Consider the following 24,920-nt stretch of genomic DNA (forward strand, 5'->3'; position numbering starts at 1 on the left):
GGTGGGTGTTTCTGCCCAAAACGAGGGCGGTATTTTTTATTTTGGAATTGTCACCGGTGACTTGGGTACTGTAACTTATTGCCAGTGCAGTATCCGAGGTCATCTGCTAGGCTGATGGGTCACCGCCCGGGGGTTCATTGGTGGGGATGAACGGGCTGGATTGATGGCGATGATGATGATGATGTTGTTGTTCAGGGTTGGTTGAGGTAATTAAATTCTGTGCTGAGCATAGCCTTGGTTTTTAGTCACCACTGCTAACTAGGTTGCTACCTGAAAGGAGGGCGGGGGGATTTCTATCTTAGAGTAAGAGCATTGAAGTGAGGTGGATTGGCAGCCTGCCAGGACAGACAGGGCTGCCCTGCTTGGTTTTAATATGGGTTTGCGGTGCATTGTACGTAGTGTACTGTATAGTGCTGGTTGCGGCCAATTCGTTGCTAACTATGTAGTCAAAAAGCAACAATATATTCTCAGTATTGTAGATACTGACGGTGGGTTTGTACTGGGGAAGAGCAGGTGGTTAGATCATCGACCTATTACTGTATCAACTTGCGCATATAATAATAATGATGAGGTATTTCCTTCCTTCCTTCCTTCCTTCCTTCGAACCGCGGGGGAGGCGCGCGGCGACCGAAAATACAAGACGTACGGTTCTCCGCCACAACCGGCCCAACCTTACGTTACATTGTTACCGACTGGAGGATTGATGATCGATGGACTGATTGACTTCTCGCCACTGAGCTAAACAACATTCTAGAAGTCAATGCAGATTGGTTTTAAGATTTTTTTTTTTTTTCACTTTAGTCCCTTGGGTCTGAAGCATTGAAAAGGATTCCCCCTAAAAGTCATATCACCCTGGAGATGGCTTGCTTGAAATCCCTCCATGCGTATAGTCATTTCTCTATCGAGGACCAAACAACCTCCCCCTGCATGAGACATTTAGGAGGCGTCAAGACCGAAATCTTGTTGAACTGTCAGGCTACCTGCCTGCCTACCTCTTCTGCCTGTTTTCCCGGTTTGGATTGAAGGGCATTGAATTGGGTCGCGACTGCCACCAGGCAAGAAGGGCAAGTATTGATGACTGTCAGAAGTTGGCCACTCGTTGACAGACGGGAGATGTGCAATTTGTTCTTCACCGACTCCTCCTCTCAGCCACGCTTCAATTGGGAATATCACTTGTATTTGTAGATTTCGATCGTACTTGAATCTGCCTTGTGTTCGGAGTGTTTTGCATTCACTGCCATAGGTTAAGTAACTGGAGATGGTCTCCAAATACAAGATGTAGCTGTCTTGTCCTCAAGCACAGAGTCTGATGACTTTTATACTGGAGCTATACTGGAGTACAGTACTTTATACTGTACTTACCCAAAATTACCATCCTGTATCTTTGCGTATTGACCCAAACGTGAAGTCAGAGCCGGACCGAGGGGCCAACCCAACGCAACTAACCACTCACTGCATTTGCTTGGTGTCTTGTCTCTGCTTTGGTGCTAAACTTATCACTCAATTCCCTCTCTTACTGTAACTCTTGCTGTCTCTCTCTTACCCGCCTCCTCTGAGTTCCCCCCTCCCATTTGACCTGCATTCATTTTCCTCTCTTCCCACACCCACCTCTCCTCCCTCCCTTCGCCTCCTCTTTCCTCCTCCTCCTCCTCCTCCTCAAACCACCTTTCACTTGTCAAGGCTTGGTCCTTGAATGAATATTGGCTGATATCGCTGCTTCCATTTCCTTCGTGTTTTCCTTCCCTCTATCTTCGTCGTAGCGTCGTTGTCCGTCTCGTTGCTCTCTTTCTTTTTCCGTCCACGTCCACGTCGACCCGTTCCCGTGTTCGCCCGTTCGAAAAGGCTCATCACCTCAGCTCCCCTTTCCATCTCTTCCCTCTCCGCCTTTTTTCGCCCATCCGCTCGGATTCTCACGGTCGGCTTCCCCTCAATCATCCACCTCCCTCCCTCATCCCATCTTACTTTTGTAAGATTTCTTCTGGTCTATACCTGGTAAGTCTTCATTCGCTCCCCCCCTGGTACTTTCCCTCACCGTGTCACGCCTGCGTTGTTACTGCTTCTTTGTTTGGGGGCCGTGGTCAACCTCCCCCACCCCATTTGCCTGCTCCACGTCCGTCCTATTCACTATCTAAGCGCCCATCTGCATGCTGTGTTTGGTGATTGGACATCCTTTACAACACATTCCATTCCTTCCTTTCATACTCAATTGTGTCTGTTGTCGTGTCTGCAACATTATCAACTGCCTTCGTCCTCCTGCCTCGACCGGGTTTGTGGCTAATCGTTGATTTTTCTAGCACAGTTCGTCAAGAGATCGATCACAGCCGGTTGCTGTGACTACATCTGATCAAAATGACGACTATGGTGAGTGATCTCCACACACCTCTCCCCAGCATGGCCATTGCTAACGACACATCAAGGATTTGCGTGTCGGTAACAAATACCGCATTGGCCGCAAGATCGGCAGCGGTAGTTTCGGTGATATCTACCTTGGTATGTAACGTTCGATCCGGAATCGAATACCCTCTACTGACTGTCTCCCAGGCACCAACATCATTTCCGGCGAGGAGATCGCTATCAAGCTCGAAAGTGTCAAGGCCAAGCACCCGCAGCTCGAATACGAGGCCCGTGTCTACAAGTCTCTGGCCGGTGGTGTCGGTATTCCTTTCGTGCGTTGGTTCGGTACGGAGTGTGATTACAATGCTATGGTCATCGACCTTCTTGGTCCCAGTCTGGAGGACCTTTTCAACTTTTGCAACCGCAAGTTCTCGCTGAAGACTGTGCTCCTTCTCGCCGACCAGCTCATCTCTCGTATCGAGTACATCCACGCCAAGTCTTTCATCCACCGTGATATCAAGCCCGACAACTTCCTCATGGGTATTGGCAAGCGTGGTAACCAGGTCAACGTGATCGATTTTGGTTTGGCCAAGAAGTACCGCGACCCGAAGACTCACTTCCACATTCCCTACCGCGAAAACAAGAACCTCACCGGAACTGCTCGCTACGCCAGTATCAACACTCACTTGGGTGTCGAGCAGTCCCGCCGTGACGACATGGAGTCTCTCGGCTATGTCATGCTCTACTTCTGCCGTGGTACTCTGCCCTGGCAGGGCCTGAAGGCTGCTACCAAGAAGCAGAAGTACGACCGTATCATGGAGAAGAAGATGACTACGCCTACCGAGGTTCTGTGCCGTGGTTTCCCCAACGAGTTCTCCATCTACCTCAATTACACTCGTTCCCTGCGTTTCGATGACAAGCCGGATTACTCATACCTCCGCAAGATCTTCCGCGACCTTTTCGTTCGCGAGTCCTTCCAGTATGACTACGTCTTCGATTGGACCGTCTACAAGTATCAAAAGAATGCCGCCATGATCGTGGACGCCAACAAGAAGGACAAGGAGGCTGAGGAGCAGCAGCGCCGTCAAGGTGTTCCTGCTGCTGCACCCATGGGAACCCCGGGTGCTGCCGCCAAGCCTGGTGCTATCTCCAGCCAGCGCCGCAAGGTCATCGAACGTGGAACTCTTGACAACACCCCGGACACCAACCGTGCTGTCGGAGGGAGTGACAGGATGTGAGTATCTGAAACCTAGGTTCCGTTGTAGGGAACCCCTTTCCTCTGCGTTTGGTGCTTTGCTATATGACCCTGCACGTAGAGGTCGACTTGAATTCTGGAATCTGACTAATCTCATAGTCTTCGGCGTTAGGCTGCGTTCTGCTTCAAGGGTTGCTGCTTCAGGTGCTTTTGCCGCCCGTAGCCGTACGAAGCAGGACGATGGGTACGGTGCTCAGTGGTACTGATCTGTGCGACCTAGCAGTGTAGCTTGATCTTTTCTCTCGGGATTCCGTCCAGCTTCCTGCGTGTTGACACTGTTCTATATCTATCTTGAGGAGCCCAGGCTTATCGACGATACTGGTGACCTTTTGCAGCCTGCAGTCAACCTTTCGGACTTACTCGCCAGGGGTGTTCCCTTTTACCAATCTTTCTTTACTACTTTCCTTACTGCATTCTCTGTTGGCCCGTTACCCGTTCAAGATCGTCTTCCGGTTCGCCGCTTCGATCCGTCACGTTTTGTTGATCGGCTGTCTCAGGCCCTTCCGTGGAAAAAGTGCTGTTCTTCGCGTTCGAAGAGCGAGATACCATTCATTGATGGAAGGGCCTGGATGGCCGACTGAAAACGTTCTAATTGTGGCTATTTTACGTCTCACCATCTCGGTCCTCATGGTTACTCCTCCGATCATCGTTCAGCCTGTGAAGACTACATCCAGTGACCGGGATGGCTTGACCGAAGGAGATTGCAAGAACGAAACAACCTGTTTTCAAGCACAACAAATTTCATCCGAGACCAGCCACTGTTGCCCGACAATCTCTCCCGGCCTCTCGGACTGTTCTGCCCTACAGTTCCCCTTCTATATCGATTGCGTGCTTTTTGTCATCCGTGATTTTATTTCTTATTGTTCTCAGACTGTCATAATGTTGTTATTGACGCATCAGTGGGGACGTTGAAGTTCAGGGGAAGGGTATGTGGAAGGTGAAGAAGATGGCTGTTTCTTTGGTGGTCTCCGCGCTTTCGTGCTATGTTTTTCGGTCATGCAGTGTGGGTCTTAGACTTGACGGCGGACTAGAGTCAGCATACAGAGCTTCGGGCAGCCAGGGAAGGAGCACGTCTCGGCATATGGGTATTCGGCGACGGAAAATGGTTAGGGTCGCTTCCGGGGTGGTTTCTGCGTCGATTCACGTTGTTTCACTGATGATGTTTCATGTTACTCTGCGTTCTATCTAAACCTCACTCAATCACATATCACCAGGGACAGTCAGAGGAGGGCTGCTGCACGTTGCTGATGGACTTGGCAATGTTCGGGCATCAGCATGCTCGGGTCACGTCGGTAGCTCCAGCCTCGCCTCTAATCCTCGAATCCCACAGATTGTTATTCTTGAGCAATTGGTATCCCTTTTTTTTTTTTTTTTTTGGTAGAAATGTAGTGTTTCCGGTCCCTCAGATTGGAAGTTGTTACTATTTATTGTTCAAATAAGGACGGAGGGATAAGGTGGCCCGATCAAACCAATGACAGCGGGGGGCGTGATCGGCCCTCGGGCCTCTGAGCCGCCCCTCATTGCTTTTCCTGCCTTTCTTTCGATTGGTTTGGTGGCTTTTGATGGCCCTGCCCCCATCCAGTCTAGACTGCCTTAGGTAAAGGTAGTCCTCCGACCGAGTCTCCGTAGGTAAGCCCCCTCCGTGGACCAGGCCCCGTTCTTCTTCATCGATTCATCCATCACCATCTCCGTTCCATTTTATCCCGACTCTCCTCTCGATCATTCTTGGCGTCAGCCTTTCCTCTCCCGTCGGATCCTCCTCGATTATTTATCAGCATTTATCAGCAATCAAAAGAATCCCGTCGAATTCAACTGCAGGAGAGATGGATTACTCCTTCTATTCTACTCCCAACTCGCAGCAGCAGCCTTATCCACTATACAACCTACACGGGCTGCCCACTCCGGACCAAGTGCCTCGTGCTGAAGATGCCCAGGGCACTTTTCCTCATCTTGTTCGCAGCCTCTTCCCCCTCGAACCCCATTTTAGAAGCAGTGACCTAATTGAGCCATTTCATCAGGGATCACATAATTACCAGTCCTTCGATCCGAGTTTACGCTTTACGGATGCTCATGGCATTTCTTCTTTTGTCCCTCCCCCGCATTCGCCGCCCGAATCCCTGACCAAGCAATCGGTGTCCAGCAACGATGTCGCCAACCCCAGCTTTGACCGGGCTTCCCTTGAGGCTGATGACTTCCCGGTCGACTTCAACCCGGGCCGAAGTAGCAGCGAGGAGAAGGATAGCGTGACACCAGCACAGTCTAAGCGGAAGGCACAGAATAGAGCTGCGTATGTGAATCCCTACTCCGTTGGACCTTGGTTGCCCTGCGGGGTGTTCTCAATGCGAGGGAGCCTTGCCCGCTGACTAATGGTTTGCTCTTGGGCAGTCAGCGCGCATTTCGCGAACGCAAGGAACGGCATGTGCGCGAGCTTGAGGAGAAAGTCAACAATCTGGAGCAGGAATCCAACACCCTGATGGCGGACAACGAGCGACTCAAGCGCGAGCTGGCTAGATTTACCACGGAAAATGAGATTCTCAAGGCGACGTCGGGCTCGTTCCGGCCTCCTAATCAGCAATCTATGGGCTCGGAACCGACGACGACTGGACCGCTGCAATATTCACCGACCGATTTCAACCCGACCTCCGACTCGACGGGTGAGCTTCCGCCGCGCCACAGAGTGACCACCTGTCAGGTCACCGGCGAGCGGCTCCTGGACGCTGGAGCCACCTGGGAATATATTCAAGAACATGAGCTTTTCAAGCGAGGGTCGCTGAACATTGCCGACGTTTACCAACGGCTCAAGGGCGCAGCTCAGTGTGATGGGACCGGCCCGGCCTTCCGAGAGAGTGAGGTGCGCAAGGCCATCGAGGAGAGCTCTGCCGCAGGCAGTGACGAGTTGATATGATATCCCTGTTTTCTAGCGTAGACATTCTTTTTCTCTCTCGTTCATTTTACTTTATACACCCATCTACTTGCGAGTTTGATTTCTGGATGTTACTGATAAATCTGGCGTTCTGCTTGGGATATGATGGGACGTCCGATTGGACGCATCACTAACACACTTACACGAGCACTGGTCGGCAGCGTTCGTGCTCTCGGAAGACATGGGCGACCTCATCTGTTCGACTTCCTTGGCGCTGAAAAGGAGATTATAGGAGTATCACAACGATGCTGTGGTCGTTTGATCCGCAAAGTATATATACTTGTTATCTAGGCCATTTTTACGACTCCTGCGAATATAGGCCTTCATACTGATCACCTACCATGAGCTGTCTCAGCCTGCAATGTTGCTTATAAATCATGGTCGGCGACCGCATTCGAAGGTTCTATTTTAAGTAACTTTCTTCTTGGTCATCTCATCGTCTTGATCTTAACATAGGCCAAGTATGAGCGTAAAGAGCCAGGCAAGCATTTCCATGGTAGGAAAGCTGAAACAAGTATAAGGACGGCAAGAGCAGAATGCTCAAAGCTGAAAGCCTTCCATTCTCCCGAGCCCAGCTCCGGAAGTGCAATATGGTTGCTACATGTGCCCATCTCAACGATAGGACTGCCGCCTCAATACCTAAGGATGTATCCATCCCGTAGGTATGGGAATTTTCCGTGAGCCCCGTCGTTGATCTCGGTCACGATCCGCCCGTCCCAATTGAGACGAAAGAGCATGTCTTCCGATATTGCGACGCAGCGTCTAGTCCCAGTCGTCATCGTCATCCTGGACCATAGGCCGGATGGACTTATTCTTAGCCATAGCCGGGCGTTCATCATCCGATGAGTCCGATCGCTTCTTCAGGCGAACGTCACTCTCTTTGAGAGCACCTAGATCCAGGAGCAGTCTCTCGATGTCTGTTCACCCGCGGTTAGTGGCGTCTGCGAATAAGATACACGAAGGTCAGCAGTAGACCCCCTCTCTTACCTTCTACAGTCGTGCGCGGACCCTTGAGTTCCCGCAAGGTCACCAGTTGTCTCTTAATTTCGGTGTTCCGATAGACCAGGATAGTGGGCGTGTTGCGCTCGGGATAGCCCTCGATGCACATGTTGGCCCGGATCTCGCAAAACTTGATATCTCCGTACTTGGCCGCCAGGGTCCGCCAGAGTTCCGTCAACCGTTGCGACTCCACGTTGCCGCCGGTCGAGGAGAGATGGACCAAGACAAAGCAGTTGTTCGAGGCCTCTGTTACCTCGCGGGCGTAGTCGACCTTCTGGAGCGGATAGACTTGGTTGTGTACACTCGTTTGCTGCAGCGTCGAGAGCTCGGCTAGTCGCTTCTGACTGTTGTTTGACAGTTCACGTTAGTTTTTTGGGAAGTCTTCTGATCCCGACTGGACATGTCGATATCGAGTGAGAATCCCCCCCCCCCCCCGGGGGCTGCTCGCATGGTCACAGTACCGGTATTGTTCCAGAAATGCCTCGTCTTCCTCGTCCTCTAGCTCATCCAGCTCATCTAAGTCCTTGTCCTCGAGTCTATTCTCATATGCCTTGCGTTCCGCTTCGATCAGCGCCTCTTGGATCAACGGTTCGGGGTCCTTGGGCTTCTCCGGGATGATGCCATGCTTGCGGAGGATATCGTTCCTGCGGAGGTGGGTGAGCCATGCAGTTGAGGGGATGGTGGTCAGAGAATTGCTGACCATTCGGTATCCTCATTGGGATTGACTTCGACCTGCATTGTGAATAGTGCGATTCAATGTATCTGACGAACAGGTTGACACGATTCAGCAAATGACATACACATGATGTTGGAGGGGGGGGGCATATCTCAATGCCGCATGTTTGGAGTGTTTGCACCCAAGGGGGGAAAGCAGCCACACCGCCCTGTGGCTCAGCCGCCCACAGAAACGCGGAAGGCCACCTGGAGATTGTGTTGGCCGCCGGGCAGGAACGAGGAGGAGCTGCTGCTACTGTACTTACGGCTCCCGCTGCTACTACTGCTACCACGGCTACTACTACTGCTGCTACTGCTTCCAGTCTGGCCCCAAAACATCCTCCACCTCCTCCACCTTCTGCCCTCTCAATTGTCCCTGTTGCTTCGCGACTTCTCCCTCGGGACGGGCACCACTTGCTGATTGCTTTCTTTTGGCCTTCTTCTTTTCTGTCTCTTCTTTCCTCCTCGGAAGGATAATGAGGGCGCCGTAGTGCTTAATCCACCGCCTGCACAACGTCCGAACCGTCATACGAAACCCGCCCTTATTCAAAGCCACCATTGATTGATCCATCCTTCCACCCACCCCCCACCCACTATCAACCACCTTCACCTCCTACGGGGCTTCTCCCTTTGCTAGTCTGAAGACCGCAATATAACCTCATTGCTGCTGCGGCAATCCCTGCAGCCCATCAGTCATCATGAGTTACGTTAAGAAAGATGAGGACGCCGACCAGACCATGATCAAGTTGGACCGGACCTCCGTATTTCAAGATGGTGAGCCTCTTCAGTCCTCTCTTTGTGTTACACACTCCTGCAACCGTCGCATTCAAACTCGATAATCCTTACTGACGACGGTCTTGCACCACTTGCGTTGGATTAGCCCGCTTGTTCAATTCCTCCCCGATATCTCCTCGGACATGCCGCACTCTCCTGACCAAGATCGCGGTCCTCCTGTTCACTGGGGAGCAGTTCCCCACGAATGAGGCCACCACCCTGTTCTTCGGCATTTCGAAGCTGTTCCAGAATAAGGACCCCTCCCTCCGGCAAATGGTCTACCTGATCCTGAAGGAATTGGCAAACACCGCCGAGGATGTGATCATGTCGACCAGTATCATTATGAAGGACACGGCTGTGGGCAGTGATGTCCTCTACCGGGCGAACGCCATCCGTGCCTTGTGCCGCATCATCGACGTAGGCGCCGACCCTATACTCTGAATTACGAAAGGAAGTAGCTGACCGTTGTCGAACCTATAAAGGCCACCACCGTGCAAGGTATCGAGCGATTGATCAAGACCGCCATCGTTGATAAGACCCCGTCAGTTTCCTCCGCAGCCCTGGTGTCATCCTACCACCTTCTCCCTATCGCGCGTGATGTCGTTCGCAGATGGCAGAGTGAGACTCAGGAGGCAGCATCTGGCGGCAAGCAGTCGACCGGTTTCCTTGGTTTCGGCGGCAGCTCCCAGTCCCACGCCATCTCGCAGTCGAACTTCATGACCCAGTACCACGCGATCGGACTCCTGTACCAGATGCGCTCCCACGACCGGATGGCCCTCGTCAAGATGGTGCAGCAGTATGGTGCGGCCGGGGTGGTCAAGAGCCCTGCTGCGCTTGTTCTTCTGGTGCGATTGGCGGCCAAGTTGGCGGAGGAGGACCCTGGCTTGCGGAAACCGATGATGCAGATGCTTGATGGCTGGCTCCGACACAAGCACGAGATGGTCAACTTCGAAGCGGCCAAGGCTATTTGCGATATGCGCGATGTCTCCGACGCGGAAGCTTCCCAGGCTGTTCACGTCCTGCAGCTGTTCCTGTCCTCGCCTCGCGCGATCACCAAGTTTGCGGCCATCCGAATTCTCCACAACTTCGCCTCCTTCAAGCCCCACGTGGTCAACGTCTGCAACCCCGATATCGAGTCGCTGATCTCGAACTCCAACCGCTCCATCGCTACCTTCGCCATCACTACTCTCCTGAAGACGGGCAATGAGGCTAGCGTCGACCGCCTCATGAAGCAGATCTCCGGTTTCATGGCTGATATCACTGATGAGTTCAAGATTACGATTGTTGAGGCTATCCGCACCCTTTGCTTGAAGTTCCCCAGCAAGCAGGCCGGTATGCTGGCCTTCTTGAGCGGCATCTTGAGGGATGAGGGTGGTTATGAGTTCAAGCGCAGTGTCGTTGAGAGCATGTTCGACCTCATCAAGTTCGTCCCTGAAAGCAAGGAAGACGGTGAGCTTTCCCTTTGTGTTTGCAATTGTGACTCAGACTAATTACTTCACAAGCTCTTGCGCATCTGTGTGAGTTCATTGAGGACTGCGAATTCACCAAGCTGTCCGTGAGAATTTTGCACCTGCTCGGTGTGGAAGGCCCTAAGACGTCCCACCCCACCAAGTACATCCGCTACATCTACAACCGCGTCGTTCTCGAGAATGCTATTGTCCGGGCTGCCGCCGTGACCGCTTTGGCCAAGTTTGGCGTTGGCCAGAAGGACCCCGAGGTCAAGTCGAGTGTCTCCGTTCTGCTCACCCGCTGCTTGGATGATGTTGATGATGAAGTCCGTGATCGCGCCGCTCTGAACTTGCGTTTGATGAGCGAGGAGGATGAGAAGGCTTCCCAGTTCATCAGCAATGGTAAGTCCTGCCTGGCATATCGCGGTCAAGTTCGAATTGTGCGCTGACGGTTGCAGAATCGATGTACTCCCTGTCGACGTTCGAGCACCAGCTCGTCATGTATGTGACGTCGAATGACAAGCAAACATTTGCTGCGGCCTTTGACGTCTCCACGATCCCGATCGTCACACAAGAACAGGCGTTGGCTGAGGAGCGGACGAAGAAGCTCACCAGCGCGACACCCACGCTCAAGGCACCCACCACCGGGCCCCCGAAGAGCAAGGCCAACGGAGTGGCTGAGGCGGCTACCGTGGCTGTTACCCAGAAATACGCCGAGCAGCTGATGCAGATCCCCGAACTCAAGGAGTATGGCACGTTGCTCAAGTCCTCTGCTCCCGTTGAACTTACGGAAAGCGAGACTGAGTATGTCGTCACCGCTGTCAAACACGTTTTCAAGGAGCACATTGTTCTGCAGTACGATATCAAGAACACTCTCCCCGATACCGTTCTGGAGGACGTGACCGTGGTCACCGTTCCAGAAGAGGAAGACATTCTGGAAGAGGAGTTCATTGTTCCTGCCCCCAAGCTTGCTACCAACGAGCCTGGTATTGTCTATGTCACATTCAAGAAGCTTGCTGGCGAGCACAGTGTCCCTGTTACTTCGTTCACCAACACTCTCAAGTTCACCAGCAAAGAGATCGACCCCACCACTGGCGAGGCGGAGGAATCTGGATACGAGGACGAATACCAGGTTGAAGACTTGGACCTTACGGGCAGCGACTATATTATTCCTACTTTCGCCGGCAGCTTCGACCACGTATGGGAGCAGACGGGTGCCAACGGAGAGGAGGTCAGCGAGACTCTTCAGCTCAGCAACATGAAGGGCATTGCCGGTAAGCACATACTTCCTTACAGTCAACTGAGAGCGATCCAGGTGCTAATTGCCGGACAGATGCTACGGAACAACTTATCTCGACTCTCTCATTGCAGCCTTTGGAGGGCACCGATGTAGCGCTCAGCAACAGCACGCATACCCTGAAACTGTTCGGCAAGACCGTGACCGGAGGCCGGGTGGCTGCACTAATCAAGATGGCTTTCTCCAGCAAGACTGGAGTAACGACCAAGATCACCGTCCGGGCGGAGGAAGAGGGCGTTGCCCCGGCTGTGATTGCGTCCGTTGCCTAAATGCCTGTGGTCAGTTGTGTTGTGTAAATTTTTTGTAATGGAGGCATGTTCTTGAAAAGGCGCGCATCTAATTGGCGACGAGTCCTGCATTATGAGATTTTTGAAGTCTTCTCTTTACTATATTTTTCTCTACGTTGTTGTTCTCCCCCCTGAACCTTTCTACTTTATATTCCACCCAACAATCCGAATGTCTTCTTCTTTTCTTCGTCTTCTATAATCCTGGTGTTGAGTTTAGATGCGATCAAAATTCTTGCTACGTAGGCGTACCGATCACGTCCCGTGGAGTCTTAGTTGCTGTTGACTCTTTGTTCTGTGACAGCAACCAATCTCAGGTTCTTTTTTATGCTTCTACCTTCTCATGCGTGAAACACTTATCTGAGTTAACTTCACAATTCGCGTACTAATCTTCTGTCCGAGAGTACTTTTCTATCTGAGAGTAGTACTCGATGGATTAATGACGGATGCCAATCCCAGCCCAGTAACGGGGTCCGAAAATTCACAGTATTGTGTAGTGTACTTGGGTATAGCAAGAAGAGAGCGCGAGTCCTATATCGTTAGGACGAGAGGTATCTTCAATTTCTTCATCTCTCATAAGCACTAAGCTGGAGTCGTCGAGGCTCCGAAACGAATGAGTATACATACATACATATATACATACATACAATCCGCAACTATACCGTAAGCCCTTTTAAAGGTAACTAGGAATCAAATCTTTTGGTCTGTGGTGATGCGGGATCCAAGGTCGAATCGAGGGTAGGCGAATGCTGACAGATGTTTTGCATGGCGGGTGATGAAGTTAGAGGTTTGGATGGAAGGATGGTACTTTTTTCGGGTGTTGGTCGTGCAAGGTTCTTCGTCTTCCTTTCTTGGAGGGGTGTATATCTTTTGGTGTGGTGGGGGGGAATTTGTCTGTCGTGTTAGATATATATATTGGTTTATAGTGTCGGCTGTGTTGGTTTGTAGTGTGGGTTCGGGAAGATGAGGGACAGGGTATATATTTCACATGTCGTATGGATCGAGGTTCATGTGCAGACTCGTGGAGTCTTGAGATAGGTGAACACCATCGTGTGTTGGAGGGGATTATACCGGGGGGGGGATTGTTGGATGTTATGTTCGGAAAGAGGGTTTTGTTTCAGAGGTAGTAGACACCGATATCATCATCGTCGTCGTCGTCGTCGTCGTCGGCATCGGCATCGTCATCGTCATCAACAGCTTCATCCTCATCAACAGATGTAGGTGGCGACGGAATTCCCCCGACACCGATCTGACTATTCTGCTGCTGCTGCTGTTTCTTTGTCTTGGAAAACCGACTCCGCAACACCGCATCGATCTCCTCGACCTCCCCGCCCTTCAACTCCCACGCCTCGGAGATCCCCACGGCCCGCACGTGGGCCAGCCCGTTCTGCAGCGCGTGCACGAGCGTCCCCGGCGTGAAGTACATGAGACTGGCGGCGGTGTCCTCGGAGCACGGGCGGTCGAGCTCGAGCGTGCGCCAGGCGACGGGCTGACGGAGGAGCTGCGCGCGCTCGTCCAGGTTCTCGAAGAAGGTGAAGTCGACGGCGTCGCCAGGGACGCTGAGGTAGTCGAGGTCCGGCAGGGTGAGCGGCAGGCGGTTGACGAAGGTGAGCGGGAGCCGGTTGGACGGGTCGATCTTGAGGCGGCGCAGCGTGGCGGCCGGCAGGGTCGGGTCGCTGAGGAGCAGCGTCGTCAGCGGCGAGTCGTCCAGGTCCTTGCAGTCTTTCAGGATCAGGCTCGTCAGCGCCGCCGGCCAGCTGAAGTAGCGCGCCAGCGCCGGGTTGGCCGCGAAGTCGCCGGTGAGCTGCAGGTTCTGGAGGCGCGGGGGCCACGGGATCGCGGATGTGGCTGTGGAGGGTGCGGTGGATGGAGGCGGAGGGGTGAGGTGGTGGGTGCGCGGGAGGCGGAGGGTCGTCAGTCTGGTGAGGTGGCTGAGCGCGCGCTTGAATTCAAGGAAGGGGAAGGAGTCGCCGACCAGGGAGAGGTCCAGGCTTTGGAGTTTCGTGCACTTGGAGAGGGCGGGGAGGCTGTTGATTCTGTGGGTTGGTTGCGATGTGTGTTAGTTTGTGGGGGCAGATGAGAACGGTTGGATGGGGTTTAGGATGTAGGTTGGCGTACGCAAATGATACACGCGGTGCAGAGAAGACGACTAGATTTTCTTTGACTTTGCCCAGAAGTCTTGCTGTTAGGCTCGGAGAGCTGTGATGGACGAGGCCGCTCAGATCGAGTCGGCGCACGTAGGAGCCGAGCTTCAGCTTGTTTTTGCGCGCGACATGGAGCGGAGGGCTGATGGTGGCTGCGAATTGGCTGAAGGAGGACCCGAAGCGTAGTATGGGTTTTTCGTAGAGATATGGGATGGCGGCTGAGTACCACTGTCGCGAAACGAGGCAGCATGCATAGAGAGTTGCCTGTCGACGATCTGCTTTATCTGGAGTGTTGGAGACATAGGACATAATCTGCACGACTATCTCCGTGGGGAGATAGATCTCATGCAACGTGGAGGCGGTCATGATGGGTAGATGAAGGTCTTTCCATAGTAGACTCTATATGTATGTGTATTTATTCTTTAACAATCTTGAAAATGCAAAGAAAGGGGTGAAATTCGATTGTCTGTTTATGCTTGCTGTGATGGCGCAGAGCGGGAATTGCGGAGGAGAGAAATTTGATGATATCATTTGAGCGATAAGGGAATCTCCCGCATTCTCTCCGCCTTCGCTCTCCGCTTGTCCTCCACCACTGCTCCTCCTGTTTGTTAGGATTCATAAGGTGCACAACCATTGAGCGTGATTTCTCTCCTTGTTCACTCTCAATTGCTATATATCAGACATCACAATCGGTTCATCATGCAATCGACCTCCCTCCGGCGGTCCATTGCGCTGCTCCAGCGTGCTTCTACCCGGTCGTGCATCACTGCAGGCTCCGGTCGTCGGGCTATCCAGACCGTCAGCTCTCAAGCGAACATCCCCGACTTTGCCTTCGCGTTTGAGTGAGATAGGGAGAATCGGAAACTGGAAAATACGAGCTAACTCAATGCTAGTATCGATGGCGTCCTCCTACGATCCTCCAAGCCCATTCCCGGAGCAGCTGAGTCATTGGCTTTGTTGAAGGAGCAGAACATCCCGTTCCTTCTGTTGACAAACGGCGGCGGAAAGCACGAAACGGAGCGAGTGGCTGAGATCAGTGAGAAGCTGAAGGTTCCCTTGGACGCCGAATTGATCGTCCAGAGTCATTCGCCCTTCGCAGAGCTGGTGCATGGGACGGAGGGTCCAGGCCCCTTGGAGAATAAGTGCGTGTTGGTGGTGGGAGGAGAGGGCGACCGCTGTCGCCAAGTGGCACACCAGTATGGCTTCAAGAATGTGGTGACCCCTGGAGACATCTACATGGCAAACCCAGCCGTCTGGCCTTTTCGGTCGTTTAAGGACTACTACGAAAAGATCTCCCAGCCCTTGCCGAACCCGAAAGACCCCAGTGATCCTTCCAAGGGGCTGAAAATCGATGCAATCTTTGTCTTCAATGACCCGCGCGACTGGGCTCTGGATGCGCAGATTATCACCGACCTCTTGCTCTCGTCGCAGGGTGTCATCGGAACGCTTTCGGAGAAGAACGGCCGGACTGATCTTCCGAACCATGGCTACCTACAGGACGGCCAGCCGCACCTGTACTTCTCAAATCCTGACCTGTGGTGGGCTGCGAGTTACCATCTGCCTCGTCTTGGCCAGGGCGGATTCCGCGAAGCGTTGGAGGGTATCTGGACGGCAGTGACCGGAGGTCCCGACAAAGGTGTGAAGCTCAAGAAGACCGTCATTGGCAAACCTTATCAAGGAACATATGAGTTTGCGGAGCGTCAATTGTTGCGCAACCGGGAGCGTATGTTTGGCGCCAATGTTCAGCCGCCCTTGAGAAATGTCTACATGATTGGTGACAACCCGGAGTCGGACATTTGCGGTGCCAACAGCTACCGCAGCGGACATGGTAGCAAGTGGCACTCCATTCTCGTTCGAACTGGTGTTTACAGTGGCGGAGAACCGACCTGGACCCCTACAACCATTGTCGACAACGTTCACAGAGCGGTCGAGTGGGGAATCAAGACTTCTCAGTGGCGAGCATGAAGGAAGAGTGAGCTGGCTTGGGTTTATCATGAACATGCTTAGCGAACTGCATATATTTTGTATCTATAGACTTCCACACAAGCCCCCAGATGTGATTAGCGACAGACTTGTTAGACATTTAGACATATAAATTGTTCAATTTTTTTTTATAAGGATTATAGCGCTCTACTGGGCAGGGCCTAAGGTGGACGGGGGGCTTAAATAGCAGGCTGGTTTCTGGAGGTATACTTGATCTACTTGATTTCAGTTAGTTAGTTAGTTATGCTATACACATTAGATAAGCACTATATGCACATGTCACCGCCGCATCAGGTGATCACCCCTCCTAGGGTTTAGGGCAGCGGGGGTTGTCGGGCGGGGTGACTCAAAAGAGAAAGTTGGAGCTCTGCGACGCTGGATGCTCTTATCTGGTTCTATCGCTTTGTACCTCTTTTCTCCCCTCACCAACCCATCCTCATCGCGCCCACACCCGTGATCATGGCCGACTCCGAATTGCCCACCCGCCCCAAGCCCGAGGAGACCCCCGCCGCCGCCGCGGACGCCCCCGCGGAGGGCGCGGAGCCCACCAAGAGCGCCAGCAAGAGCGCCGCCAAGAAGGCCGCAAAGGAGAAGGCGAAGGCCGAGAAGGCCGCCGCGCGCGCTGCCCAGGAGAAGGCTCAGGCTGCCGCCGCCGAAGCCAACGACACTGCCAAGGGCCTGTACGGCCAGCTCCCCGAGTCCGAAGATGTCCTCCCCGCGACGAGATTCTCCGAGATCACCGACGAGCACTACGAGAAGGAGATCACGGTGGTGGCCCGCGTCGACAATGCCCGTGTGCAGAGCGCCAAGCTTGCCTTCCTGATGCTGAGACAGCAGGGTCAGAAGCTGCAGGCTGTCATCGCGGCCGCGGAGCCCATCTCGAGACAGATGATCAAGTTCACCGGTGGTCTCAACGTCAACTCGATCGTCCAGGTGACTGGTATCGTTAAGAAGCCCGCTGTTTCGATCTCCTCCGCTACCCTGAGCGACCACGAAGTGCACATCCGCAAGGTCTACATCATTTCCGAGGCCGCCCAGATGCTTCCCATGCAGGTCAAGGATGCCGAGAGACCGCCCCCGGAGACGACGGAGGAAGGACCCCAGGTCGATGCGGACGGCGCTCCCATTGTTACCCTGAAGACTCGCCTCGATAACCGTGTCCTCGATCTCCAGACCGAGACCAGCCAGGCTATCACTTGGATCTCCAGCGGTGTGGCCCAACTGTTCACCGAGTACATGATCAAGAGCGGCTCGCGGTGGATCTTCACCCCCAAGTTGGTGGGTGCTGCTACTGAGGGTGGTAGCAACGTCTTCGAGGTCAAGTACTTCAAGAGAAACGCATACCTCGCTCAGAGCCCCCAATTGTACAAGCAGATGTGTATCGCCGGTGATATGGAGAACGTCTTCGAGGTTGCTCCCGTTTTCCGTGCTGAAGACAGCAACACTCACAGACACTTGACTGAGGTACTTTTTCTTCGTGCCTATTTCACATGACTCACACTGATTGTGTTTAGTTCACCGGTCTCGATTTCGAGAAGACTTTCCGCGCTCACTACCATGAGGTCTTGGAGTTCGCCGAGGACCTCCTCGTCTTCATCCTGACTGAGATCAAGGAGCGGTACAAGGACCAGATCGCTATCATCCAGAAGTCCTACCCCAAGGCTGGTGACTTCAAGCTGCCCAAGGATGGCAAGGCCCTGCGTCTGAACTACATGGACGGTGTTGCGTTGTTGAAGGAGGCTGGTGTGGATGTTTCCGAGCAGGAGCGCTTCGAGAACGACTTCACCACGGCGATGGAGAAGCAGCTGGGCCAGATCATCCGTGACAAGTACGACACCGACTTCTACGTGCTGGACAAGTTCCCCATGGCCGTCCGTCCTTTCTACACCAAGGCCTGCCCGCAGGACCCTCGGTTCTCCAACTCGTATGATTTCTTCATGCGTGGTGAGGAGATTATGTCCGGTGCTCAGCGTATCCACGACATCAAGGAGCTGGAGGAGTCCATGGTCGCCAAGGGGCTCGACCCCAAGTCGGAGGGCTTCGAGGACTACCTCGCTGCTTTCCGCCAGGGATGTCCTCCCCACGCCGGTGGTGGTCTGGGTCTGAACCGTATTGTCATGTTCTTCCTGGGCCTGCCCAACGTCCGGTTGACTTCGTTGTTCCCTCGTGACCCCCAGCGTCTGCGCCCTTAGACGAAGACCGAGAGAGACGAGATTAGACCCGGATCTAACCCGGATAAAACAATATAATGGAGCGACGAGATTATTCATTATTTGGCTTGATCGTAATTTCTTTGTAGCGTTGACCAGAGGTGACACACGAGGCGCGAGTTGCATGTTACGGAGTAGTTCTAAGTAAGTTTCGGAGCCGAGGGAAAACTGCGGGTGGCCCAAGCTCCTCTCCGGCGGAATCTTATCATCAGCGCCGCGTTTAATTCTCCCTCCCTCCCAAGTCTGCCTTTCAACAGCAATGTCCAACATGCCCGACAAACGCAAACCGTCCATCTCAGCATCGGGTGCTTCGCCTTATGCGAAACGATCTCGCGCCTCGTACGCCGACGAGGGAGATGACGACGAGACGCGGCAGACGGTCACGCCGTACGAGCGCCCTCGCAACCATCCCGTATATGGACAGAAAAGCGCCTTTCCCGGGCTCGACACCGGCGGCGACGACGAGCTGTTCTACGGACCGGCGGAAGATGGATTGGAATATCTGCGAATGGTCCGGTAGGTTTAAGGCTGCTGGGCTGGTCTAGTAACCCGAAGCTGTGTGTGAGAAACTGACATATGATAATATAACCTTCCAGGTCCGAAGCCAACTCCCTCCCTTTCCTCTTCAATGCGCCACCAGCCACGACCTCGACCGCAATAGAGAATGCCAACCCTGATGTCAGCGACGACACGACGAATCAAGCAGACCAACCACACCCTCAAGCTACCGCTACCACTACTGCCGTAACCGCTACCACCGCAACTACGACTACAACCACCACCACCACCACCACAACCTCCCCCCCCCTCCTCCGCGAAGGAATCTACCAAGACGGCGTCTACTTCGTCCCCACGAACGCGAGCCAAAACCCCACGACCGGCCCGTCAGCTCCCCCCCCATCTCACCCACAACAACCCGCCGACATGGAAATCCTCCCCGCCCAATCCACCTATTACACCCTCCTGCACCACCGCTTCCTCCTCCTCCGCTCCATCCTGAAATGCACCCCGCCGCCCGACGCCATCGCCGCGCTGGACCACGACCACCCGATCTCGCTCCCGCGGCACTCCCGGAATGCGCGCCGCGAGTGGCGCCGGCTGCTGCTGGCCGTGGACCCGCAGACCGTGCAGCTGGCGTGCATGGACATGGAGAGCGTGCTCGGCGTGCTGGGCATCATGGCGCGCGTGATGTCGGAGAACGTGCGCAGCGGGGACGAGGCCAAGGTCCGGCGGATCGCGGCGTGGGCGTGGGGCCTGCTGGCCCGGTGTCGCGAGGTGGGCCAGTTGGGGACGGAGGAGGTGGGCGAGATTCGGGATTTGGGGAAGAGGGCGGTTAGGGTTTTGGGGCGGATGAGGGAGGTGGAGGTGGAGGATGGGAGGAAGGGGGCTGGTGGTGGTGGTGAGGAGGAGGAGGAGGAGGAGGAGGAGGAGGATGTGGAGGATGTGGATGTGGAAGGAGAGGCAGAGGCAGAGGCAGAGAGAGAGGGTGCTGGTACAGGCAATGAGGTTGAAGTTGATCGGGAGATGCGGGATGCTGATGCACACGCCAATGCGCATGCGGATGCTGACGCTGACGCAAGTGCGCCGCAAGCTGACCTTGATGAGTTAGAAGCTGCCAAGGCACGGTTACAGGCGAGTCTTGGGGGCGATGGCGCCGCTGATGATGAGGTACAGAACAACGATGCAGACGGCAACAGCGCTGCGTCGGAGGTGACGTTGCAGATTCGCGCGATGTTGGATATGGTCATCACAGTGGTGGGAGAGTACTACGGCCAACGGGACTTGTTGCAGGCGCGCGAGTTCTGGAGGGAAGTGACGGAGTGAAGATGATCTAAGCTGCATTTATTCTCGAGATACCCTGTTGCTTCATTTCTGGTTGTTTCAATGGACTGTACGGTACGGAGTACCGCTATACTCATCCAAATGCGGCCGATGATCGCCGGCCACTAAATTACGAGTAGCATTTGCCAAACACAACAAACATCCCCGGCAGAATTGGACCCGTTATCGTCATCGCTTCATCTCCACCGCTTCCTTATCTTCACTTCACCACCACTGCTCAGTTCAAGTGTGCACTCATACCTCCACCAAGTTATGTTTCCATCTCACCAACCACCGCTCTAAGACTCACTGAATACAACCCACCATGGCCCCGCCAGTAGAGATCGCCATTCCGACGACCAGCATCTCCACCACCTCCCCGCCCTTCACCATCTACAACATCACCCTCCGCCTCCCCCTCCGCTCCTTCACCATCTCCAAACGCTACTCCGACTTCACCACCTTCCACACCACCCTCCTGAACCAAACCAACGCCGCGCCCCCGGCGCCCCTGCCCCCGAAATCCTGGCTCTCCTCGACCGTCAAGAACGCCACCCTCCGCGAATCCCGCCGCGAAGGCCTAGAAACCTACCTCCGCGCCATCAACGAAGCCGACGACCCACGCTGGCGCAACTCGCCCGCCTGGCGCGCATTCCTCAACCTTCCAAGCCTGGGCCCCAACTCCACAAATGATCATCACAGCAGCAGCACGACGAGCGCGCGGCTGCACGCCGCCATCACGGACCCCGGCAGCATCAGCTCCATCAACGGCGATGTTCCAAGTAACAACACCATCACCGACCCGACCCTATGGCTCGACTGCTTCCGGGACATGAAGGGCCACCTGCACGACGCGCGGCTGCACCTGACGCGGCGCGACCAGGAGACGACGCCGCAGCGACAGCACGAGAGCTCGGCGCGGGCGAAGAGCAGCCTGGTGCGGGCGGGGTCGCTGATCGGGGCGCTGGAGGCGGGGCTCAAGAATTTCGCCTCGTCCTCCACCACCACCACCACCACCAACCCCTCCTCCGGCGAAGCAGCCCCCCGCCTCGGCGAAGCAGCCCCCCGCCTCGGCGACGGGGAAATCCGCCGCCGCCGGGACCTGCTCAGCAACGCGCGCAAAGAAAAAGACGGGCTGGAGGACTTGTTGAACGCGATGGCCGCCAAGAGCCGCATCGATTCCGCGGTGGCGTCGCTCGCGGACAAGGAGGCGCTGATGATGCCCGCGAAGGGAAAGAAGGCGGTGCGGGCGGCGGGCCGCGTGCTGGGCCGCGAGACGGAGCGCACCCGCGAGCTGGATAATTCCGGGGTGCTGCAGCTCCAGAAGCAGATGATGCAGGATCAGGATGGCGCGGTGGAGGAGCTGATGCGCATCGTGCATCGGCAGAAGGAGCTGGGCGTCGCGATTAATAATGAGTTGGTCGTGCAGAATGAGTTGCTGAAGTTGACGGATGAGGATGCCACGAGGTTTGTTTTTCCCATTCTTCTGGTTTGAGGGGGGTTGTGTTTTGGGATGAATTCTTTTTGCTAATCTTGGGTCTGTAGGTTGGGGGATAAGATTGATATTGGGAAGAAGAGGATTGGGAGGATTTCTTGAGTTGGGTTCGCTCGTTGTAGGATAGTTGTGTTATGGTGGGGATGGGTTGCAGGGCTTTGTCCTTTCCATCAGGATCTGGGGCTTTGCTTGTGGATACCTTTGCATATGCATGGTTTTTATCTGTCTTGTCAGTTTTAGCGGATCTTGTTTTTGGTTGTGGTTGTTGTTGTTGTCGTCATCTTGATAGCGATGACTTTCATCGTCTACTGCACTGTACTAATCTAGTAAGCACCCAGCGAGCATGGCATCCGTGTGACATGTTTGATGTGAATCTATTTGTTGATTATTCATTCCCTCTGCACCGCCCGCCCTAGTTGGCAGCACTCGCAGACATGAACGCCTTGGCCTCTTCCTCCGTGACCTCCGACTGATCCGACTGCGCTCGGTCGATCAGCCCCAGCCTACTCCGGCGGATCAACCACCACAGCTCCCGCCGGTCCCCGCCCAGCCGCTCCTGCAGGACCTTCTCCTTCAACTGCCGCAGGAAGTCGTTGTACAGCGCGGGCTCCTCGTAGGCCAGCAGCTCCTCGCGCATCGTGCCCATCCCCTCCGTGACGCGGTCGTAGTTGGCATCGCCCAAGCTATGGCGGATCTGATCCTCGAGGATCGCGCTCATCTGCTTCACGGCCTCTTTGATTGTCTCAATGTTCTCGGCCTGCGCCACGGTCTGCTTGAACTCCGGGATGGCGTTGTTCGGCGAGATCTTGGCCCGCTTCTCCTGGTGGAGCAGGGCGTCGACGTCCAGCCCCGAGAGCGGTTTCTCGGTCTCGCGCGTGCGTTTGCGGCCCTTGGCTTTGGGGGGTACTGTGATTCATACTGTTGTTAGTGGGATGGGGGGGGGTTTTGTGATAGTAGCAGGTGCAAACCTTTCTTCACGCCGGCGACGGCAATGAGTTTCTCTAGCTGTGGCTGGGATTTCTCGACCAGGTCTTGGGGCGGGTTCGAGAACTTGGTTAGCGTCTCTGACGGCGGCGGGATCGGTTTGTTCGGGTGGATGGCGCGGAAACGGATCGCTGCGTCGGTGCGGTGTAGGACTGGGGAGAAGGAATCCTCGATCGGGAGTGTGTCGACTGGGTCTCTGCGAGAGCGAGCGATGGGGAGGGGTGTTAGCTAGCAGAATTTAACCTGCCAGGTTTCGGTGGGTGGTATTTACCCGTTTTCATCCGTATCGTTGAGCTCCATGCCCAGCACGTATTTCTCCATTGCATCCATCAGGTCCTCGTTGGGTAGATTGCGATGCTGGGTGACCACTTTGCCGGACACGGTCAGGACCTTGTCGAGCGGCGGGAAGCGATACGTGCGGACGTCCTCCGCAAAGGGCAGCTGCGCTTCCAGGAGACATTCGTAGTCGGGCTCGATGGACGGGGCCAGCAGGACGACGATCGGGGGCTTGTTCTCCTTGACGACCAGGCGCGCCACGGCGTAGCATTCCAGCTCGAACAGCGCGTGGATGAACGAGGACAGCGCCAGCGCGGCTTTGTCGTTCGCGCGCTGCGCGATGATGATGTTCGTCGTCGACATGTGCATGTACCGGTCATACTGGAAAGCTCCCAACCATTAGTCTCGCTGGGCATATTTGTGCTGGGCACAGGGGGACGTACACGATCGCTCTGAACGAAGCCTAGCAGCTCCAGCGCTGCAAACGTCTCGAGGGTCGTGATGTTGAGGTCGGTTTCGCTGATATGCACGGCCGTTCGCCCATATTCATACCCCTTGGCGAGATCGCCTGGCTCCACGTCTCTCTTCCCACCCGGGGCTTCCTCATCGGGTACCTGATACGCTCGGAGGTTGCGTACATTCGTCAAAGAGTTGCCATCTGTTGGCTGGGACTCTTGCGCCGCAGCAGCCGCGGTGGCTGAGGATTCGGGTTGTTCCTGGGAAGCGGCGAGGTCGGAGCGTAGCACGAATTGACTTGCCGATGGAGGCTTCGCGGCGTGCGTGCGGAAGTATCGCTCGACGGGGATGCGGAGCGCAGTGTCGTATTCTTCTGGACTCCCGAGCTGCAGGAACCCTTTGAAGGTTGCGGTCACTCGGACGCTTTTGACTCGCGGGATCTGCAGCTCCGCCACGGCCTGCTCGAGGGTCCCGTAGGCTCCGTCGCAGTCTTCGGCTAGACTTCGCAGGATCGCTTCATTCTCTGCCTGCTCCGGTGTCAGTCTGATTGTCCTGACCCTCTGATGCGGGGAATCACCTTTTGCGGATCCTTGTCTTCTTCTTTTACCCCGTAGTCCGGATCATCGAAGTCAGGGCCCCTTAAACGAGGTTAGCACACCTGACAGAAACAGGAGGAGCATCCGCCACGAACAGGATGATGAGTTCGATATTGTCCTCCTTGATCTTCTTTGTAATCTCACTGAGACTATCCGTGTTCATCGGTCCTTTGCCGTTGGTGACTAGGACGATTCTGCGTTTGTACTTGAGTTTCTTGCAATGTATGATGATCATTTGGATCGCGAGCACGATGGCAGATATAGCTGGGCTCGTCAGTCAGAGCCCAAGGCCTTTCGATAGATCAGACCAGAGAGTGTGGGAGCATATACCGTCACCCTTGTTGGTTTTACTTGGGACTATCTTCTCACTCAACTCTCGAATATCAGGCATGAGGAACCTGTAATTGGACAGGGTCAGACAAAGGACTTCTGCATCGCACTAGCAGCGCTCACTGTTTGATGCCCGAGAACACGGAGATGTTGGCAAAGTCGGCGTCATCCTCCAAGTCATTAGAAGTGTCTGTTTGAAACCATCAGTCTTGTCTGCGTTGGCACCATCGCTTCGTGGGACTCACCGTCGGTTCGGAGCCCGATCACGCCGATTCCAGCTGTTTTGCGTCCGGTGGCCACCTGCAAACCATTATACGTTTATGTCAAAGACAAATTTTGGGAAAACCCATACCGTCCCACTGATACGGTCCCAGACATACTGCATGGCCCATTCGAGATCGGTCACTTCTCGGTCATGGTATCGCTTCCCCATGGACCTCCCCAGGTCCACGATATAGACTGTTGCTTCTTTGTCCGCCATGGTTGTGTGGCGACAATTACATGTCTTGGATTGGCGAGTAGCGACGAAGCTTTAAGTGCTTTCGGCAGAAGCGTAGGCAGACAAACGTCGTCGAGCTGGTGAACAGGCAGACGCGT

The 24,920-nt window shown here is 54.6% G+C and overlaps 9 protein-coding genes across 9 annotated transcripts; 6 read left to right on the plus strand and 3 right to left on the minus strand.

Annotated features, from left to right (window-relative positions):
* Window positions 1-2,349: 2,349 nt before the first annotated feature.
* BO86DRAFT_380629 (casein kinase 1 family protein) lies at window positions 2,350-3,572 on the plus strand (the record flags this gene model as incomplete). The annotated part of the gene is made up of 3 exons (XM_025670729.1): window positions 2,350-2,361; window positions 2,418-2,490; window positions 2,542-3,572. 3 exons carry the CDS (start codon window positions 2,350-2,352, stop codon window positions 3,570-3,572), a joined length of 1,116 nt encoding a protein of 371 aa, XP_025526190.1.
* A 129-nt stretch (window positions 3,573-3,701) lies between these two features.
* BO86DRAFT_390479 (uncharacterized protein) lies at window positions 3,702-4,952 on the plus strand. Its single transcript, XM_025672400.1, has one exon. The coding sequence runs from the start codon at window positions 4,145-4,147 to the stop codon at window positions 4,499-4,501; it is 357 nt and encodes a 118-aa protein (XP_025526191.1). The 5' UTR covers window positions 3,702-4,144; the 3' UTR covers window positions 4,502-4,952.
* A 128-nt stretch (window positions 4,953-5,080) lies between these two features.
* Window positions 5,081-6,869, plus strand: rsmA (putative bZIP transcription factor (Fcr3)). The gene is made up of 3 exons (XM_025672401.1): window positions 5,081-5,541; window positions 5,608-5,876; window positions 5,975-6,869. The coding sequence occupies exons 1-3, from the start codon at window positions 5,413-5,415 to the stop codon at window positions 6,492-6,494; spliced, it is 918 nt and encodes a 305-aa protein (XP_025526192.1). The 5' UTR covers window positions 5,081-5,412; the 3' UTR covers window positions 6,495-6,869.
* Window positions 6,869-8,298, minus strand: BO86DRAFT_341946 (phosducin family protein). The gene is made up of 4 exons (XM_025669095.1): window positions 8,212-8,298; window positions 7,973-8,155; window positions 7,500-7,855; window positions 6,869-7,429 (listed from the first exon to the last, which is right to left on the minus strand). Exons 1-4 carry the CDS (start codon window positions 8,247-8,249, stop codon window positions 7,275-7,277), a joined length of 732 nt encoding a protein of 243 aa, XP_025526193.1. The 5' UTR covers window positions 8,250-8,298; the 3' UTR covers window positions 6,869-7,274.
* Window positions 8,299-8,463: 165 nt separating this feature from the next.
* Window positions 8,464-12,375, plus strand: BO86DRAFT_390482 (coatomer subunit gamma). The gene is made up of 6 exons (XM_025672402.1): window positions 8,464-8,999; window positions 9,106-9,416; window positions 9,482-10,448; window positions 10,502-10,849; window positions 10,906-11,721; window positions 11,781-12,375. Exons 1-6 carry the CDS (start codon window positions 8,924-8,926, stop codon window positions 12,011-12,013), a joined length of 2,751 nt encoding a protein of 916 aa, XP_025526194.1. The 5' UTR covers window positions 8,464-8,923; the 3' UTR covers window positions 12,014-12,375.
* Window positions 12,376-13,070: 695 nt separating this feature from the next.
* Window positions 13,071-14,667, minus strand: BO86DRAFT_132507 (F-box domain protein). Its single transcript, XM_025666113.1, has 2 exons — window positions 14,147-14,667; window positions 13,071-14,064 (listed from the first exon to the last, which is right to left on the minus strand). The coding sequence occupies exons 1-2, from the start codon at window positions 14,536-14,538 to the stop codon at window positions 13,146-13,148; spliced, it is 1,311 nt and encodes a 436-aa protein (XP_025526195.1). The 5' UTR covers window positions 14,539-14,667; the 3' UTR covers window positions 13,071-13,145.
* Window positions 14,668-14,761: 94 nt separating this feature from the next.
* On the plus strand, window positions 14,762-18,419 carry dps1 (putative aspartyl-tRNA synthetase Dps1). Its single transcript, XM_025676689.1, has 4 exons — window positions 14,762-15,014; window positions 15,066-16,124; window positions 16,521-17,619; window positions 17,670-18,419. The coding sequence occupies exons 1-4, from the start codon at window positions 14,872-14,874 to the stop codon at window positions 18,345-18,347; spliced, it is 2,979 nt and encodes a 992-aa protein (XP_025526196.1). The 5' UTR covers window positions 14,762-14,871; the 3' UTR covers window positions 18,348-18,419.
* Window positions 18,420-18,619: 200 nt separating this feature from the next.
* Window positions 18,620-22,045, plus strand: BO86DRAFT_449232 (uncharacterized protein). The gene is made up of 5 exons (XM_025676690.1): window positions 18,620-18,881; window positions 18,921-18,924; window positions 19,029-20,177; window positions 20,530-21,653; window positions 21,732-22,045. The coding sequence occupies exons 1-5, from the start codon at window positions 18,625-18,627 to the stop codon at window positions 21,781-21,783; spliced, it is 2,586 nt and encodes an 861-aa protein (XP_025526197.1). The 5' UTR covers window positions 18,620-18,624; the 3' UTR covers window positions 21,784-22,045.
* Window positions 21,779-24,804, minus strand: BO86DRAFT_457337 (ATP-dependent DNA helicase 2 subunit KU80; the record flags this gene model as incomplete). Its single annotated transcript, XM_025677217.1, has 10 exons — window positions 21,779-22,587; window positions 22,650-22,861; window positions 22,937-23,322; window positions 23,385-23,924; window positions 23,975-24,035; window positions 24,089-24,257; window positions 24,324-24,391; window positions 24,447-24,513; window positions 24,569-24,623; window positions 24,676-24,804. 10 exons carry the CDS (start codon window positions 24,802-24,804, stop codon window positions 22,094-22,096), a joined length of 2,181 nt encoding a protein of 726 aa, XP_025526198.1. The 3' UTR covers window positions 21,779-22,093.
* Window positions 24,805-24,920: the final 116 nt, after the last annotated feature.

This window comes from Aspergillus japonicus, assembly GCF_003184785.1.
Source record: "Aspergillus japonicus CBS 114.51 unplaced genomic scaffold BO86scaffold_36, whole genome shotgun sequence".
NCBI classification, from domain to species: Eukaryota; Fungi; Ascomycota; class Eurotiomycetes; order Eurotiales; family Aspergillaceae; genus Aspergillus; species Aspergillus japonicus.

Excerpts from the sequence above, each read along its gene's own strand:
- BO86DRAFT_390479 (XM_025672400.1), top strand. The coding sequence starts at position 4,145 with ATGGAAGGGCCTGGATGGCCGACTGAAAACGTTCTAATTGTGGCTATT.
- rsmA (XM_025672401.1), top strand. The coding sequence starts at position 5,413 with ATGGATTACTCCTTCTATTCTACTCCCAACTCGCAGCAGCAGCCTTAT. Across the intron at positions 5,542-5,607 it reads AGGGCACTTTTCCTCATCTT|GGATCACATAATTACCAGTC; the intron begins GTTCGCAGCCTC and ends CCATTTCATCAG. Across the intron at positions 5,877-5,974 it reads AAGGCACAGAATAGAGCTGC|TCAGCGCGCATTTCGCGAAC; the intron begins GTATGTGAATCC and ends GCTCTTGGGCAG.
- BO86DRAFT_341946 (XM_025669095.1), bottom strand. The coding sequence starts at position 8,249 with ATGCAGGTCGAAGTCAATCCCAATGAGGATACCGAATG. Across the intron at positions 7,856-7,972 it reads GCATTTCTGGAACAATACCG|TCAGAAGCGACTAGCCGAGC; the intron begins GTACTGTGACCA and ends GTCAAACAACAG. Across the intron at positions 7,430-7,499 it reads TCCGCGCACGACTGTAGAAG|ACATCGAGAGACTGCTCCTG; the intron begins GTAAGAGAGGGG and ends GCGGGTGAACAG.
- BO86DRAFT_390482 (XM_025672402.1), top strand. The coding sequence starts at position 8,924 with ATGAGTTACGTTAAGAAAGATGAGGACGCCGACCAGACCATGATCAAG. Across the intron at positions 9,000-9,105 it reads GACCTCCGTATTTCAAGATG|CCCGCTTGTTCAATTCCTCC; the intron begins GTGAGCCTCTTC and ends GCGTTGGATTAG. Across the intron at positions 10,449-10,501 it reads CCCTGAAAGCAAGGAAGACG|CTCTTGCGCATCTGTGTGAG; the intron begins GTGAGCTTTCCC and ends TTACTTCACAAG.
- BO86DRAFT_132507 (XM_025666113.1), bottom strand. The coding sequence starts at position 14,538 with ATGACCGCCTCCACGTTGCATGAGATCTATCTCCCCACGGAGATAGTC. Across the intron at positions 14,065-14,146 it reads GCACCGCGTGTATCATTTGC|AATCAACAGCCTCCCCGCCC; the intron begins GTACGCCAACCT and ends ACCAACCCACAG.
- dps1 (XM_025676689.1), top strand. The coding sequence starts at position 14,872 with ATGCAATCGACCTCCCTCCGGCGGTCCATTGCGCTGCTCCAGCGTGCT. Across the intron at positions 15,015-15,065 it reads GACTTTGCCTTCGCGTTTGA|TATCGATGGCGTCCTCCTAC; the intron begins GTGAGATAGGGA and ends ACTCAATGCTAG. Across the intron at positions 17,620-17,669 it reads CTCACAGACACTTGACTGAG|TTCACCGGTCTCGATTTCGA; the intron begins GTACTTTTTCTT and ends GATTGTGTTTAG.
- BO86DRAFT_449232 (XM_025676690.1), top strand. The coding sequence starts at position 18,625 with ATGTCCAACATGCCCGACAAACGCAAACCGTCCATCTCAGCATCGGGT. Across the intron at positions 20,178-20,529 it reads CGCGCGAGTTCTGGAGGGAA|ATCGCCATTCCGACGACCAG; the intron begins GTGACGGAGTGA and ends CCGCCAGTAGAG. Across the intron at positions 21,654-21,731 it reads ACGGATGAGGATGCCACGAG|GTTGGGGGATAAGATTGATA; the intron begins GTTTGTTTTTCC and ends TTGGGTCTGTAG.